Genomic DNA, 18,765 nt, shown 5'->3' with positions numbered 1-18,765 from the left:
ATTACAAAGAGCTATTCATGCATTTGAATGAAAGATAATAATTAGAAACTCTTCTATACTGAAGATATTCTGAAAAACTATCAATTTGAGAGCATGTCTTGCCAAAAGACAGTCCTTTGGCTTATACCTGTGGTGCAAAAAATAACTAGATGTTTTCCATTCCAAAGATTTTCTGGAATCAATCTTGTCTAGATACCAGAATCTTAAATGACTGTGTTTGCTTAGTTTTCTCAGTGACAATATTAAAAATAGTGGCTTGCAAAAAGTCGTTTTGGGATTCAGGTTAACTATACATTTAGGCGAGGTATAGACTGTCTCCCAGAAACTTCAGACATTCTTCAGAAATTCATAGGCAAATATATTTCTTTTTTAAATTGTGGATTGCTTTTGCTTGTTTCTGTTGTTTTTCTCAGTAAAAGATCTTGTAAACAGTTAATTCTTGTGGTGATTTCCTAAAAATGTGATCTATATGACACTAGTATAAAGTAAAATTTCAGCAGTTATTTCATATTTTATTATGATTATTTAAATTTATCTTCAGACTAGATATATAGAAGAAAATTTTTACAGTTAGGATAGTTGAAGAACTGAAACAGGTTGCCCAGGGAGTCGTGTATTACATCACTGGAAACATTCAAGGTCAGATTGGACAGAGCTCTCAGCAACCTGGTCTATTTGAAGACGTCCCTACTCATATCAATGGGTTTTGACTAGATGATATGTAAAGTTCTTTCCAACTCAAACCTTTCTGTGGTTCTTTATTTAATATCTCATATTAGAAAAAAAAAAAAAGAAAAAACATATGTTCTCTTTGTTTTGTTAAGAAGTAATTAAAAGAATAAATAAATAAATAAATGACAGAAAACTGGTGAATAATATTTTCTTGCCTTCTAGAGAAATTAAATAGATTTTAAATAAAAGGAACCCAACTTGTACTTCCTCCCATATAAAAAATGAATGCTAAGATCAGCAGAGACAGACACAGTGCTTGCTTCCACTCTGTCTACACAGAGGTTTATAAAGAGAGGCTGACATAACCTATGTCTAGTTTTCACTGCATAACACATAAAAATTATATTTTTCATAGTGTATTGACATTTGCCTCTCTTTCTAAAGGGGTTGTTATATTTGTTCAGTCTTATGTCTTATGTCCAATACCTGTGAAAGGTAGGTGTTCTTTAAACTCTATTTTCAGAACTGGTCTCTCCTCAGTTAAAAATAAGGTTATGGCACTTAATAATAGCTTTCGACACATTAAATCCAGAAAATTATGGATTCTGAAGCACACAAAAATTTAATTAAAGCACACAGAGAAAGAGAATGTCTATGAAGAACTTTAGAGAAGATGGTAGAGTGGAAAAAGAAGCATCATGTAATAATATTTTTCATTAGATGGTGTTAACATTCTCAACTTAGTATCTAATGAACTAAAAATTAAAATAACTTGAAATTGATGTATCTAAAGAAAATTCTATCTAAGAGATATTCTATAAAATTGAAGATTTTTTTTTTGTTTGGTTGGATTTTTTTTACTACTGTTAATGGTATAGCTTGAAATAAAATACATTTTGGCTTTCTAACTTCGTTTACTCCCTGGAGAGACTTTCTGACTATCAACTAGACCTTGGGACAGTTTAAATGAAAGAATCAGTCTCACTGTAAACAGAAAATGTAACTGCTAATGTGTGTAAAAAAAGAATAAGTACATAAAAAAGAAGTAACTAATATGAAAATATTCTATCAATGAACTAACAGATAACTAAACTAAATCAAGACATCAGGAAAGTACCATGAATGCAGACATTGACAGAAAATAGTGTGAAACAATGACATAGCAGTTTAACTTCTTTGTATCATCATATATCCATTCAAGATACCTCAAAAATATCATCAGACTCATACAGTTTAGTGGTCATTTCAGTGAAGCTTGATTACAGTTAATGACCTAAATATCCTCTTTGGTAATCTTTAAATTTTCATTCCCAAGATATGCAGATAGTGCAACCAGAACTATTAAAGTACTTGAAGGGAAGGAGTCTACAGGGTTATACTGAAGAACAGTAGTTGCAGCTGATGAGCAGCTTTTACATTCCATACAACCTCACAGCTCCTCTTTTGCATGAACTTTTACTTCAACGAGAGAGAAGGTTGCAGGGACCTCTTTTACAGTTAAAGGATGCATATTGTTTTGTAATAATTTCATTTTACTTATTTCAGTGACAAAAGAATATTAAATGACAGATGTTCCTAAACAATACCAATTTTAATTTTTTGAAGACAGAGAAATTGCGATCATTATCCTTCTTGTAAAACTAAGTAAATGTTTCATACTAAGTGAAACTTCTCCAGTCTGTTACCTTGTAGCTAATGAAATTTTCTCCAGCAACTGAAAATATCTGTTGATTTATTGTGATAAAAATTGTATTTGGCAGCTATTAAGAAAAACAAAACAAATTGTACTAGGCCTGGAAGATATATTTTATGCATTTACTGGTACTATTGATTCATGATATTTTTGTGTTCCTCGAGCAAGGAGTTGTTTCAGCTTTTAACTGTTTTTACACAAAATGATGATTTTGGAATTCATATGACTTTTAATAAAAAAATGTAAATGAATATTCTATTTTTTTTTGTTTTGAGTTAGTTTCACTATTCATTACTCCCTTTTAATATTAAAAAATATGTAAAATGTAGAAAGATTACACTCATATGGACTGCAACTGTGGATGCATTAATCTACTAAAGTGTTCTACTTTCAGTACTTGAATTCATAAATGACTTGTGATTTAATTTATAGAATCATAGCATGGTTTGGATGGACCATCTAGTTCCCACCCTCCTACCATAGGCAGGGACACCTTCCATTAGACCAGATTGCTCAAAGCCCCATCCAGCTTGACCTTGAACACTTCCAGGAATGGGGCATCCACAACTTCTCCGGACAATGTGTTCCAATATTTCACCACCCTCATAGTAAAGAATCTCTTCCTAAACTTACCTTTCAATTTAAAACCCTTCTCCCTTGTCCTGTCACTGAATCACCTTGTCAAAAGTCCCTGTCCATCTCTCTTGTAGGCCCCCTTTAGGCACTGGAAGCCTGCTGTAAAGTCTCCTGGAGCCTTTTCTTCTCCAGGCACAATTCTATCTGTCTCAGCCTGTCTTCATAGGTGAGGTATTCCAGCCCTCTGATCATCCCTTCTCTGGACTTACTCTGACAGGTCAATGTCTTTCTTGTGCTGGGGGCCCCAGAGCTGAAGGCAGTATTTCTCATGATGTAAGGAAATATTGTGTGTATTTCCCACTAGGTTGAATAATACCTGTACATATCATCTTGTTCTGTACGCATCATCTTGAGTACCATCACGCAGCACATACAGGGGATCAGGGGATCAGGCCCAGACAGCATTGATTTATTAAAGGCAGGTCCTGAATGACTAACATGACCTCCTTGTATGACAAGGACCTTGCTCAGGGAATGTTGACTACCCGGAGTACAGTAAAGATTTTGATACCATTTCCTACAGCATTCTCATGGAGAAACTGACTGTTCATGGGTTGGACAGGTGAACTCTTCACTGGGTAAACTACTGACTGGATGGCTGGGCCCAGAGTCATGGTGAATGGATTTACATACAGTTGGTTGATAGTCACTAGAGTTGTTTCTCAGGACTCAGTACTGGGGCCAGTGCTGTTTAACATCTTTATTGATGATCTGGAAGAGGGGATCGAGCACACCTTCAGTTAGTTCACAGACAACACTAAGTTGTGCAGGAGTGTTGATCTGTTGGAGGGTAGGAAGGCATTGCAGAGGGGTCTGGACAGGCTGGATCAATGGGCCATGCCAATGGTATGAGATTCGATAAGATGAAGTCCTGGATCCTGCAGTCTGGTCTCAACAATCCCATGCATTGCTACAGGCTGGGGGAAGCTAGGCTGGAAAGCTGCCAGGTGGAAAAGGACCTGGGGGCATTGGTCGACAGCCAACTGAACATGAGCCTGCAGTGTGCCCAAGTGGCCAAGAAAGCCAATGGCATCCTGGTTTATATCAGAAATGGTGTGGCCAGCAGTGTGAGGGCAGTGACTGTCCGCCTGCACCAGGCACTGGTGAGGTTGCATCTTGAATCCTGTGTTCAGTTATGGGGCCCTCACTACAAGAAAGACATTGAGGTGCTGGAGTGAGTCCAGAGAAGGGTAGCAAAGCTGGTGAAGGGTCAAGCCTCGTGAAGATCAGCTGAGGAAGTTGAGGTTCTGTAGCCTAGAGAAAGGAAAGCTCAGGAAAAACCTTCTTGCTCTCTACAACTAGGTAGTTGTAGTGAGGTGGGTGTTCATTTCTTCTCTCAAGTAACAAATGACAGGATGAGAGGAAATGGCTTCAAGTTGCACCAGGGGAGGTTTAGATGGGTAGTAGGAAAAATTTCTTCACCAAAAGGGTTACCAACCATTGGAACAGGCTGACAAGGGAAGTGGTTGAGTCCTCATCCCTGGAAGTATTTAAAAGATGTGTAGATGTGTCACTTAGGGACATGGTTTGGTGGTGAACTTGGCAGTGTTAGGTTTACAGTTGGACTCGATCTATATGATTCTATAAATGATTTAAATAACCTTAGAGCTAACAGTTACAGAATCTCTGTTACAGAAAACCTGAGTGATCAATTACTTACCTGCAGGGAACGGCAGGTGATCACTTAGTAGAATTAGTTTGCAAAATGATAAGTCTTTATAAATCTTATGTAGAATTTTTTGAATAAAATTTTAAGAATTTCTTTCAAAAAAAATCTTTAGAAAACATACTCATTCTCTTGTTGAGACATGAAGTCTTCCATAAGGAATGCTGAAGAACAAGATTTATTTATACTTTCATTCTTTTTACTATTTATATTTCTGGACCAAAACCCCACAACTTTTAGGAACCTCAAAATCACATAGACAAATGTGGTTGTTTTACTCTGATTGTGCTTGAAAGCTATTTTATCTATCTCTGAGTTTGACGACTGCAATTAATTTAATTTTTTTTTTAATTTATATTATATCCATCTGGATCTGAGTTAATAGTGAGTGTTGTCTGGTGAAAAGGCAGGTAATTACATTATCGATGTAAGTAGATCATATTTCAAAGCCTTCAATAAGTAGAAAGTGGAAAGCTTATCCAGTCAAGTTTTTGAAGTCTGTAGCCAGAGCATTTTTCAAGTTCACAGTATATTCAGAAAAGCCTTGACATAATATTATACAAGCAAATAAAGTGACACAGAGTTCAAAAACAAGTGTTTCACTTAGTAGTATTACAATTGGTCTAAAGCTAAATGTGAATATCTGGGGTTTTTTTGTTTCTGTTAAAGCTTTGTAAATCCTTCAGTTGTTTTTTGTTTAACTTCTGGAGGACATTAAATGTCAGTGAACAGATTGCTGTTACTTGCTTCTTTATTTTTTACCTTCTTTTCTCAAATTCAATCTATTTTTATTCACAGCTCCCTGTGGAGGAAACCTGACTGGCTCATCAGGTTTTATACTTTCACCAAACTTCCCTCATCCTTATCCCCACAGCAGAGATTGTGACTGGACTATCACTGTAAATAATGATTATGTTATATCATTAGCATTTATCAGGTAAACTGCTACTTACTCATAATTTTTAAAGTCATGTTTATAACTTTATTATTGGTGTTGTTCAGGGTATATGTATACTTAATATGACTATCAAACTAATTAGTAATTGTTATCTTTGTTAACAGTCACAACAAATACATAAAATTACTCAATACACAGACCAATGGAGTTGGAACTCATTGCTCCTGTTTACTTAAAAGTACTCTGTTTGCACTAGCTAATGTTGAGATGGATGGTGCTCAATTTATAAGATTCAATTCCTGAGAAGGCAGAATGGATGGAGTAACTGAACTGTCTGCAATCCAGGATGGTCTTTAATGGTGAATTGATTCACCGTATTTTGTTTGAGACACCAGCTATATAGGCAAAATTTCAAAAGCTGTCTCTAAATTTAGTTTTATTAGTCCATATCATTTCAGGATACTTCAACAAGATACTTCCTGATGTTCTGGTTATTAGGTGGAATTTTTCTAGAATTTTATTTAATTACAATGCAAGATTAAATTGACCTTCATAGTTCCACAGAGGAACTTTTGTTATATGCATTGTATGTAACACAGGATGCAAATTAATATATCTATTATGTATGAAAACTATGCATTCCAGCTGGGGAATATGTCACAGAAAAGGTAAAAATGTGATATCCCATCAAATTTAAGTTCTTTTTATACTGGATGTTCTATAATAGTGTCTTTATTGTTCTGATCAGTGCTAATGTGATGACTTTAGTGAGGTAGGTCATATAGTTTTCTGTTCTTGGTGCTCAGTGATATAGTATGTGTTTTAGTGAATTCATTCTAGGGAAATAACTGTTCAATTATATTTACATAATTTATTATTTAATTTTGTTGGTGATTTCAGAATATAAGTTGCTAAGGAACTTTCTATTTTGCAGTAGCACATGTTTTATTTGGTTAAATATTGTGAGATTAAGATATTTAAGAATATTCTGCTCTTTATATTGTACATTTAGATATACGAGAACCCCCATTGTAGAATAAAAATAATATTTTACAATGTGACTAAGTATATGAACAGTTTATAAATCTCAAATATTACTACATTAAAATATCTTAAAATCTGGTCAATTGCTATGGTTTTTGACAGAAGCTTAGAAGCTTAGTCTTGGTCAAAGAAGAGTGCATCCTTACTGAGAATTGCTTCATTTATGACACACAGACAATTTCAGATTGAGAAACTTTGAACACTCTACTAAGTGATGTTAAATAGGCTTTTGAGTGGAACTTACTCCAGCTAATCCTTTTAAACTCAAGACAAACTATGGCACTTTAACAATCAAAAGTGTTAACTTTTGCATTTCTTTTGGAAGGAAATATTTTTTGAATAACCCAAATATTGAAAAAGGAGCTCTATGAGGTCTTCAATGCCTACATTTATTTCAGTCAGGAGCTGCTTTCAACTAGACACAACATAGTTTGGATTTTCATTCTTTCACTAAGTATCTTTTTTTAAAAACATTTTTTTTATACAGGGACAATCTTATAAGTAAAATTGGTTAACTCTCACCCTTAACTTAAAATTAAATTCAAACTTAACTAATTAAGTTAGTTAACTAACCATAATTTCTTTCAAAAGAAAAGATGAAGTTTTAATACTACATCTTTTTATTTAAACCGATTATAGGCAAAATGCTTTCTGCTCTCAGAGTTAAGGGAAGATCATCCCCTGGCTGTGTGAAAGTGTTTCAGTCTGATTAGAAGCTGTGTATTCTCTACTATGCAGCTGACTGCATTATATCATAAAGCATTTCTGCAAAGAGTTCCAATGGGTCTACATTGGGTTTTTTTCTAAAGCTTTAGAAATATGCTATTAATTTTTTTTCTATTTAAAAAGGTTTGGGTTGTGGGGTGTTTTTTCTGGTTAGCAGCAAACAATCAATTCTAAAGAGAGAAACGAAAAATATGGTATTTCTTTGGTATTTCTTTGTTTTCTACTAAAACACTTCTACAAACCTTTTTTCTGACAGTGGAGACTTTGTTTTCCTTTTATGAAAACAGTGATAGTAAACTTCAAATTTAAGCTAAGAGTGAAAATCTTAAGCAAAGCATGTTCTATCTAACATTTCTCTCTCTTTATTTTTTTTTTTTTTTGTTCTCCAGCTTCAGTATAGAACCAAATTATGACTTTCTCTATATCTATGATGGGCCAGACAGTAATAGCCCACTAATTGGGAGCTTTCAAGACAGCAAGCTGCCAGAGAGGATAGAAAGCAGTTCAAATACTATGCATCTGGCTTTTCGGAGTGATGGATCTGTTAGTTTTACTGGATTCCATCTAGAGTACAAAGGTAAGTAAAATTATTTTTCTTATCTATTTGAAAAGTTCAATGCATGAGTGCAAATTTTAATCTGTTGGAATTTCTTGTAGTTTTCTACCTGGTAATGTTTTTGTTTTGCCTAAGAGTATGATAATGTGTATAATGTTATACTAACTTAAGATAAAGTTTCTAATATGATTTCATATACCTGACAGATGATAATGTTGATTACATGATTCCTTCCAGTATGTAAAGGGGGCTTACAAGAAGGCTGGGAAGGCCCTTATAGTGATAGGACAAGGGAGAATGGCCTTAACCTGAAGGAGGGTAGGTTTAGTTTTGATATGAGGCAGAAATTCTTTACTGTGAGGGCAGTGAGGCACTGGAACAGGTTTCCCAGAGAGGCTGTGGGCTCCCCATCCCTGAAGGTGTTCAAGACTAGACTGGATGGGGGCTCTAAGCAACCTGGTCTAGCAGAAGGTTTGCTGCCCATGGCATGGGGTAATGGAACTAGATGATCTTTAAGATCCTTTCCAACCAAAACCATTCTATGAGTCTATGATTCTATGAACAAAAATGAAACAGTAGTTTACATGTTTCAAAAATAATGATGCAGTGGCAAAACTTAACAGCATATATATGTGTTTTACCCAGAATTTAAAATTTATTTTTATTTGATATAGTAGGTCATGTTGACTTATGTGCATTTAGGGTCTTGCAAGATGAAATGATGTGCTAGAATCTAGGTGTCCAGTATTGGAAATGAAAAAATATTTTGGCCGAATCTTTGTATAATAGACCATAGTAGAGCTGTCTGCCTGTCTCAGACAAATCTGTCCAAGGTCATAACACAGTAAAAAGGAAAATACAGACTTGAAAATATATAACCAATGGTAACTTTCATAACTGCCTCTACATGGCTCGAGGAACAGAAATATTTGCTATTAACTAAATACGAAAATATTCAATAATCTGTAAAGACAACCAGAGGGAAAATATGAATGTTGCTGGTATAGACCTCCTTGGTCTTATTTTCTTCTCCATTTATTCTGATAGCAATTAGTAAGGAAGGGAAAGACTTAGGTATTTGCTGCCTTGGCAAACCCATGAAGTTTCCTTATACTTTCCTAAAGTCATGAAATTCTACTGATGTAAAGGAAGTTTACACAGTATGAGCTAGTCCTTAAAAGTTAAAAGGGATATTCCATATGATATGGTGTTGTCTCATGCTCAGCATGCAAACTAAAGGGAAATCTAAAAGGGACATTATTTAGGAACCAGCTGGACATAGGTTGGTTGGTGGTGAGTAATTGTTTTTCATTAACATAACTTGTTTTTCTGGGGTTTTATTTCTCCCTCTTTTTTTTTTTCATTTTCATTTTAATTTAAATTTATTATTATTTCTATTGTTATTTCTAATATTACTATTAGAATTTATTTCAACTATTTAACTTATTTCATTATTCTTATTTCATCCACAAGTTATTTCAGTTTTACCTTTCTGATTCTCTTCCCTATCCCACCGTCAGGAGTGACCAAGCAGTAGTGTGGTGCTTAGTTGCCAGCTGGAGTTAAACCACAACAGACCTTTTTGGTGCTCATCATGGAGTTTGAAAGGTTGAGTTGACTGCAGGTCAACAGGATGTCGATGGTGAAAGATTTGTATTCCTGTTTCCTGGCAATTTTGCTAATACAATCTTATTTTCTCTTTTCGTCACTGGTTCTCAGCCAGACCTGGTGAATCCTTTTGCCACCATTTGACATAATTTTTCTCCTACTGTAGCGTAGTCTAACGACTTTTTTTTACAAGTTCACTTAGCAGCTGCTTCAGATTCACAAAAGTAATTTTAAGGTGCTAAGTATTTCAGGCTTTATTTTTCAGAATGGTTATTAAGAAACTGTATTTCAATAGTGACATTGTAACTGTTTAGTCAGCAACTTCAAGAGTCTGTCACAACTATAATTTTGGGGAAAAGAAAATTACAGGGCTGTAACTTTTCCCTAGAGATAATTTGTGCTGTGACAGATCATGTCTTTCCTCAAATTTTGATTTATTCACCAGGCATAATAAATTATTTTTTTCTTTCTTTATCTTTTCATGTAGTACTAGTATCTACTTTATCCAAGAATTTTCTAGAATTATGAAATATTTGGAATTATTTTTTGGAATCATAAATTCAAGAATGATGATCTCACAATATCAGTTGTGAATCAATACAGATATATCAATATTAGTTCAACAAGAAGGAAAAATAATATTGTATTGATTATTGTAAAAATACTAGTTATAATCCTAAATTAAATTATCCTTTTTTTTCCCTTTCTTTTCTTTCTTTTTTTTTTTTTTTTTTTTCCTAAATTTGATAATTTGGACTTGAAAGAATTTTCAATTTGCCCTAAGACCTGCAAGTGAAGGTGTGGTTGGCTTACATAATAATTATTAATATCTGTGTGATATCTTTACAGACTTTCTAGTAGATTGCCTCTTTTAACTTTTCATTGTCCATCCAAAATTTTGAATGAATGTAAAAAAAGTTTTAGACACCACACTACAACTAACTAAATGAATCAATGTGAATATCTAATACCTGATCTTAATGATTAATCATGTGATATAACTATTAATTTTTATTGGATTGTTTTTCATATCAAAAGCATGCTGTGTAGATTATATATGTAAATCTTAATAAATTGTTAACCACATTAGGAGATCTTCAAGTTCTTTTGGAAGGTGTTAAGTTGAAATTTCAAAAGAATTATTTGGTTTTTCCATCTTCAAATGTAAATGCAATGTAATTATTTCTCTCCTCTCAGAAACAGTAGAACAAAAAAATGACCTTAAGGAATCTACTTAGTACATTAACTTGGCTCTAGTAGTGACCAATAGCTTATGTGTGACCAAACTATATAAAAGTCAAATAAATAATAATTTATCTATAATTTTTCAGAAACTTCAGTTTAAGTACTGCCAGAATCAGGTAAAGTGTCTTTATTTGAAGCTCTTAAAAAGCCTTTCAGGAATTTCAAGGCTCATATAATCATTTGTTAACGATACTTACCTTTAGCAGAAAGTTAAGTGGTGCAAATATGCCTGGTAAATAAACACTTCTTTTGATGTATTAGAAAGTTGGCACTGATCTTGCAGAAAATGAAGAAGTGTTCCCCATTGATCTTCTCCACAACACACTTAAATATTAAAGAAAATCTGAAATATCTGTCTTCTGCTTGATAAAATGTATTACTCCAGACTCTATCCTGCATAGCACAAAATTATCTGCTTCATTATAGCTTCTGTCTAATATATTTCCTGGTTTTTTTCCTTAATGGAAATTGCATTTTTTTTCCAAAATGTTTAACTTTTCTCATCTTCTGCATAATAATGTTGTTAATTAGAAGTGCCAAGTGTTTATTTTTGTGCAATTTTTTGTTGCACATTCATGTTATAGAAATAAGAGGGAAACAAATATAAAAGTATGTGCATATGTTTTAATTTATTTCAATATTTTGAAAGAAATATCTATAAAAAATTAAAAAGTTAGAAAAAATTAAGGAGTATTTTTGTACTTTGTCCTCCCGCGAGGGAAAAAAACTATAGGAAAATATACCATTATATCATATGTAAATAGATATTCATTTATAGTTTATTAATTTTGAAGAAATTCTTGTTTGCATACTTCCTATTTTATGACAAACTACTCATATTAATTTCCTCCATTTACAAGTTTTCCCACCACAGATTTTAAAACTAGGATGTGTCTTATCTACTGGAAGAATGTGCATGGATCTACCTTCATCTAACTACATACCTACGTCATTGGTCACAATGAATTTTCTGATAAAAACATAGTTCTGTAATGGAGCACTATAGAAATTATCTGGAAAAAATACAGAAGACTTAGTTTTGGTCATTACATAGTAATTTGTAAAGGCTTTAAAAAGAAGGAGAGAGAACATTTGATGTAGAAAGAAAGACTTCTTAAAAAAATCAACAGGGTCTACAGGGTGCTCAAAGAAGACCTTGAGAGAACTCCAGAAAATATTTGTAAAATTTTAGATTATATTCAGAATTATATTTACATTTGTTTCCTCTATAGCAAAGCTTCGTGAGTCTTGCTTTGATCCTGGAAATATAATGAATGGAACAAGACTTGGAATGGATTATAAACTGGGTTCCACTGTCACATATTACTGCGATGCAGGTTATGTTCTTCAGGGATATTCTACACTAACATGTATCATGGGAGATGATGGAAGACCTGGATGGAACAGAGCCCTGCCCAGTTGTCATGGTAAGAACAGTTTTTAATTTATTTTAGTTGCTGTTGTTGTTACTGTTTTTTTAGTCATATGGAAAAAACGTGAAAAATTGGAAGAACATTTTAATAATATTCTCTTTCAGGAAAAAACCATTTTCAACAACATATGTAATAAGATATATGTGTAATAATAGGAAAACTATTGATTCAAGTTTCTATTAACATTGGATAAGTAGTGCTATGTGTTATTATTGGGAATAGAAGGTTAGTAGTAATGTCATTCTATATGCTGACAGACATTCTTGAAATAATTAACAGCAGAGTATAGAGATATATACCATATATATGTATTTAAATACAACATTAAATATACTTTGGATGTCATAATATATGTTGGTTTCTTTTTTGTTATTACTAGTTTTGAAACCACGTAGATGAAATATTTTGTATATACAACGTTACGTCATTAAGTTGTTGGACGTATGAGTTGTAGAAAAATTAAGCCTTGAAATGCATGAAAGATCCAATTATTCAAACTTTTATCGATATGAAGAACTCCACTCATTCCAAAAATCTGACTTCAGTTAGATTACCCATCTCAAGTATCAGTATTTTCAGATTTAAACTCTAAGAAAAGATTAAATTTTTATTTTACTGATTTCTTAACAGAAATTGATAGCCACTTTAGACTTTTCACTTTGTGAAGTCACATATTCTGTAAGATTAAGCACAAAACCTCTCCCATGTATGCAGATTTTAATATCAGAAAAATGCCAAATTACAAAATTAACTTTTGCTTCATAAGTTAGAATAAAATTCAATTATCATGTTATTTTCAATTTCTTTTCATAATTTGAAGACAAAAAACCCTATTGAATCCATTTCCAATTTGAATAATTATATATTTTAAATAGAGTGCACTGTGTATTTTAAATTTCTATCGCAAATTATATGGTGGAGTACAAGCAAAGCAGAAAAAAAATATAAATTCTCCAATCTAAAGAATAACCATTATTATAAGCATTTGAAGAAGTTTAATATTTTCCTTGTCCACCAAAACCACCATAGTACTGAATTCCAAAATTCAGTGGCATCAAATTGGAAGACTGGGCCTCGTAAATGTTTGGAAGTGTGGACTGTGTACAATAGAAGTCAAAAGTTTTTTCCTCAATTTAAAATGAGATGTGAAAGTTGTTTCCTAGAGAAGAGTTGGTGAGGAAGGTGGTTGTGTATAAGAGGGGAAAGCTTCCCTTTTTCTGAAGTTCTTTTTCGTAGGTAATGAAAGATAAAGAATTTCTTTATCAATGCAATAATTGTATCTCTTATTGTCACTTATAATCTACTTAGCAATCTTCCAGTGTTATCTATTTTAACATTCACTAAAGGAAAATATTTTGCTTGGAAGGACTGCCATTGCAATTAAAAGAGAAAAAAAAATCTTATCATAAAAGAAGTAGTGGATATGTCTGTCACCGATTCTAACTGGACCATTTTCTTTCCTGTGTGAAAAAGGCCTTATTTAAAAGATGGCAAACCCTATACTACTTTAAGATATGATGTCACAGAATAGGCCCCCCCCAAAAATACCACCCCCAAAAAACCCCGACAAACAAAGAAACCCCAAAAAACCACCAAACCCCAGGCATTAGCTTTGTAATTTTCACTTATACAATAGAATTTGCCTAGTAGAAAACAGATTCCTCCATTCCGCCCATTGTATTTTTTAAACTCCTTTGAAACTAATAGTGTTATAAAGAAACATAGTATAAAATATCACCTCGGCATATATGGGGGGTTTATGTATTTATTTATTTATTAAAAAAAAATAGGGCCTTGATACCTGTAACATTTTGATCTGATGTTTTAGGTAAGGAGCAAAAATAATTTTTTTCTTAAATTACTTATCATGTTCTCTACATCTTTACATTTTTAATATCAGTTTAGAATCTGGGTTCTTTTTTTTAAATTCTTTTGAACCGTATTTAAACTTACAGGTTTATCGGAAAAGTGAGGCATCTGAGAATATTTAAAAGAGAAATATTATGAATGAGTATTCTCATTTTGCTCATAGTTGGAGCTAAGTAGGTCAGAGGAGAGGAAGGGAAAACCTTCAACATTCCAGGTGGCTCACTCAGCTCAAGGGACATGCTTTACAACATATACAATTGGTCTTGAAAAGAGTACAAATCAAAACACATATAAAAGCTTTTCCTATTCTATGGGAATAGAACTTGATCTAAGAGAAGAGAACTTGATAATTTCCACGAAGAAAAATATTAGATAAATAACACAGATACTCTGAGGGTGAAACTGATATAAGGGTCCATAGTCAGACTCTATCAAGTAAAAAGTCTTGTTGCAATAACGTGGATATTTTCACTGAGTTGTAGAATCTCAGTAAAGGAGGATAGAGTACCATCTCCATACACCTTCTGAATAACTTGGTGTTACTTAACATACTGCCAAGACATGAGTTTGGCCCACATGGAGAAAGGAGTTAAGGGTCCTACTAGTTCAGAAGTCTAGTCTTTTAGATAAAATATAGTCAAATATACATCCTTCATTCAGACTATCAAAAATAAAATGAAGGCCATGACTCTATTAGTTTGGGAGGACAACCATTTAGGATGACTTTAAGTATTCTCTGAAAATGGCTAGTACATCAAGCCCTGTACGAAATCTTTGTTGAGGAACACTGATGTTCTGTGTCTGGCCAGGCTTCATTATAAACTGGCTGGTGAACGGCTTAGTCCATCAAAACTTGATCCCCTGAAATGTGCAAAAATAGAATATATGAGTGTCTATAGACCCTAAAAGACAAAAACTGATGATTTTGGAGTTAGATAAAAGCTGAATAATTTTTTATGTTCTACCTTTATTCCCTAATATTTTTTATGACCTAGTCCTATGTGCATTAGGTGTGACTTACATTTGTTTGAAATAATTTTTTTTAAATGACCTTGAGCCTCTCTAATAAGTGTGGGAAGTGAACCAAATCATTGGCTTCATTCTTTTATGAACATATGCAAAGATTATCCAGGCTAATATGCTAAGCTATTTGGTATTTCATGGTGGATATCAAGAACAGGATGCAATTAACATATGCAGATGAAATATTAGTATCATAGGCACAATGATTAATGATTTCTCTTAGCTACACCTACTATTGGTAATTTTAAATTTTTGGTAGCAAAGAACAATTATTTACAAAGTAGCAAAAAGCTCTCTAATGGGAAATCATATTTATGAATGAGTGTGAAAACATTGTTCCTACAAGAAGAAATCCTTTATTGATCACTAAAAAATATTACTACACTTCATTACAGCATGTTGTTTAATCCTTAGAAATATTTGAATCCAGATTTCAAAATAACTCCATCTGTAAGATATATCTAACAATATCCAATATTCAGAATATTCATTCAGTTGTTTCCATCTGTATTAAGTTGTTACACTTATCTGACATAGTTCAAAGCAGGTTTATATATGAAAACTTAAACTAAGCTTAATCTTAGTGTTTATTATTTTGTAATATAGTAAATGTTGACAAATTTTTCATCAATTATTCAATATTGATTACTTAATCAGAGGTCACATTTTTATGTATTTTTTACAGAACGAAGGTGTGATCCTAATGTGGTTACTGCATACTGGCATGGTCTTTTGAAAACATGACTCTAGTTGGGCAGGTTTTTTACATGATAAATCATAGTCAAACTTCAAACTAAAGTCAAACTTTGCATTAGAATGTAGAAATTTTAATCAAAGTATTTGGAATCTTCATTAAATTTTTCTGTCCCATTCTGCATTTTTGGAGTAAAAATATAGAATTTTTTAATATATTCCCAAATCCTCAACTATCATACATAAGCAATGAAAAAGAAAATTTTGAAGGGCACAAAATAGTTATTAGAAGCCCAACATTCATTAACTTCCATATGTGGCATTCAACATTTTCATAATTTTTTAAAAAAGCAACCAAACAAAATATGTTTCTGGACAATACTGCTTGTTTTGAAGAGACAGAACAGATCGAATTAACATCTAAAGTGTAACTGAGATCAGAATCAGACATTATTACAGGGATACTGTAGGTGGATAGTAGTAACTGTATTTTGGGTTGCTGCTTATTAATTGGGGAGGGTGTTTTTGCTAAAAAATCCACTTATATTAACTACTTTTAATTATTTTATGAATTTAACATGCCAGGCTGATATGTGCCTTTGCAGTTCTCTGTAAGAGACTTGTTCCTCAATGATATTAATTTTTTTAAAATAATGTACCTGTGGCAGAGAATTGAGTCCACAGTAAACACATTGCCTTCATACTTTGGAGGTGGCAGAGGATTCAGTGAGATAGTAGAGAAGAAGCAGAGATATAGTGAAGATACAAAGCCGGGATGGCTTATAATCACTAAAGAATTCTTGCAAAATCTGAAAGTAATTCTCTGAAATCCAATGTTTATCTTTCTCATGTTAGGAAAGGCCATCAGATGGAAACTCTGAGGATTGCATGAGTTTAAATGGTTGGTAGTTATGGTATAAAGAGGGGAACAAAGGCATTGAGAGACGTGATAAGACCAACTTCAGTTAGCATTCCATTAAGGTAGTAAAGATATGAAGCCATTAAGACGCACTTAAGAGGTGGCAGAGGTGATGCTGCGACTGTAGTCAACCATTTACCTCCTCTTGATAACACTTTTGTTTAAAAGAAATTAATCCTTACTAATTTCATGTTTGAATTATGACTAACTAAATGATATTGCAGACTGAAAATCATTAATTACCATGGTCATGTGAACTAGTTGTGCCACCTGCTCTTGGATTTTCAGTGTGAGTCACTCTTCTGACTAGATTTCTACACTATCTACTTCAGAGACCTTTCTTAAATGATCACTCATATAAGGTATAGCTATTATTTTTCTCATATTATGCACTTTTATCATGTACTTGAATACTTGGAAATCTTTGAGTAGGTAAAGAATTCATAACATTTGCACCATAAAAGAAAAACACAAAATTGATGCTTTTACTTTAAAACTACTCAATAATTCTCTTAAATATTTATAAATAAAATCTCTAAAATCAGTAGTGGGGAAAAAAAAATTCATAGCCCTTTGAGGATGTGTTTGGAACATCTTCAACAGTGATCTTACATACTGCTGTGGTTAGGAGAGGACATCAATTCGTTTTTTGATCTACTGATGATAAAGAGTTGCTTATGTTTGTAGTCACCACATGAAAGGCTGCTATTTAAATCTATTTCGAAGTTTGAATTAGGGCAATTGCAGAAACCACAGAGAATTCCTACAGCAAATAAAGCTGTGTTACTGGGAAGGAGGCACTCTGGTTTTCTTTGTTTTATGGTTCCCAAGTATGATCAGTTTAACCACTTCAGCAACAGGCTTTACTTAAAATTGTCATATGTTGGCTACTTACAATGCATTTATGATTTTCTTTTTGCCCAAAATAATACATTGGCTTTATAGAATCATGTGGACAATGACCTGAGTACTTAGAATTAGAATTAAAATCAATTAGGATTGCATTTTGAATATGAAAAATGCTATTTAAATGCAAAATACTCAGAAAAGTTAGTTATTAATAGCCAGACTTGAAAAGGCAATTGAAGATCTTTTGAAGAAATTATAAAGGATTTTATTTTATTGTGATTGGAATATCTTCTGAATGCTTAATATTTTTTCCCAAGCTTCCACTGTCATTTTTCATAAATATTATGTCCATTGCTTTACCATTCTAAGTTTTCCTCACAATATAGTCAGTATAGAGAAACAGGCTTCTTAAAAGATCACCAGAGGCGATTCAAAGAGCTTGTTAAGAAGGTGTATTTTTCCATTTGCATCTGGACTCCGTGAACGGTATTTACCCTGCTTGCATGCTCAGCAGGGTATGACTTAGAACAGCAACACAGGAAATAATAGATCTAGTGAAATATCTGAACATACCACATACAACAAACTCCATTTTGGAGGGATGTATGGGTTAAAATTTAGCGCTGAGATTTCTGAGAAAGTAAAAGAGTAGGCATCTGGGTGTACCTTAACCTATAAACCTTGCCCTACAGACCCTTTTCAATACGACCACACTCATTACTCCTCCTCCATGGACAGGAAACCATTGTACACTGAGAACTATCAAGTCAAAAAGCCAGAGAGAGAAAACCTAACTTCCACATAGTAGATTTGGAAGTAATTGAGACTTAATTACTAGTATATACTTCTGGGAGATAATAATCTCATTTTTCCTAGGACATGCAACTGATCGGTTATTATAAAGTATGCAAATAGTTTTGGGAATAGGAAACAAAAAATAAGGTCTTTCTGGATGGATATGCAGGTAGCTGGTACTTTGGTGAAAACCTCATAGTTTTTTGAAAATGTGATTGAGTTAAAATCTCAGCTTTTATTGAAGATGTTTCTTCATATCAGACAAAGTTTAAAAATTATACTGGAATTAAGTATAAATATTAATAATTCTAGAAAAGTTCAAAAATCCATTAAAAATGGGCACAAACACTCACAAAAAGCATTACTCTGAGTGTCTGACCTTTTCCATATACATTTGGAGTTCACAATATGGCATTGAATACAATGTCCATTGAATAATA

At 33.0% G+C, this 18,765-nt stretch overlaps 1 protein-coding gene across 1 annotated transcript in view; it reads left to right on the top strand.

Moving 5' to 3' along the window:
• Positions 1-18,765, top strand: part of CSMD3 (CUB and Sushi multiple domains 3) — a gene marked incomplete at its 5' end in the record, with an annotated part of 538,890 nt that overhangs the window by 352,140 nt on the left and 167,985 nt on the right. The window contains 3 exons of the mRNA XM_039386640.1: positions 5,466-5,604; positions 7,725-7,912; positions 11,977-12,171. Of these exons, the coding sequence (XP_039242574.1) occupies positions 5,466-5,604; positions 7,725-7,912; positions 11,977-12,171 (522 nt within the window). The remainder of the gene's footprint in view (positions 1-5,465; positions 5,605-7,724; positions 7,913-11,976; positions 12,172-18,765) is intronic.

This window comes from Pipra filicauda, unplaced genomic scaffold (assembly GCF_003945595.2).
Source record: "Pipra filicauda isolate LSUMZ 115617 unplaced genomic scaffold, ASM394559v2 scaffold497_size843975_pilon, whole genome shotgun sequence".
NCBI classification, from domain to species: Eukaryota; Metazoa; Chordata; class Aves; order Passeriformes; family Pipridae; genus Pipra; species Pipra filicauda.
This window is presented reverse-complemented; position numbering and strand designations above follow the sequence as displayed.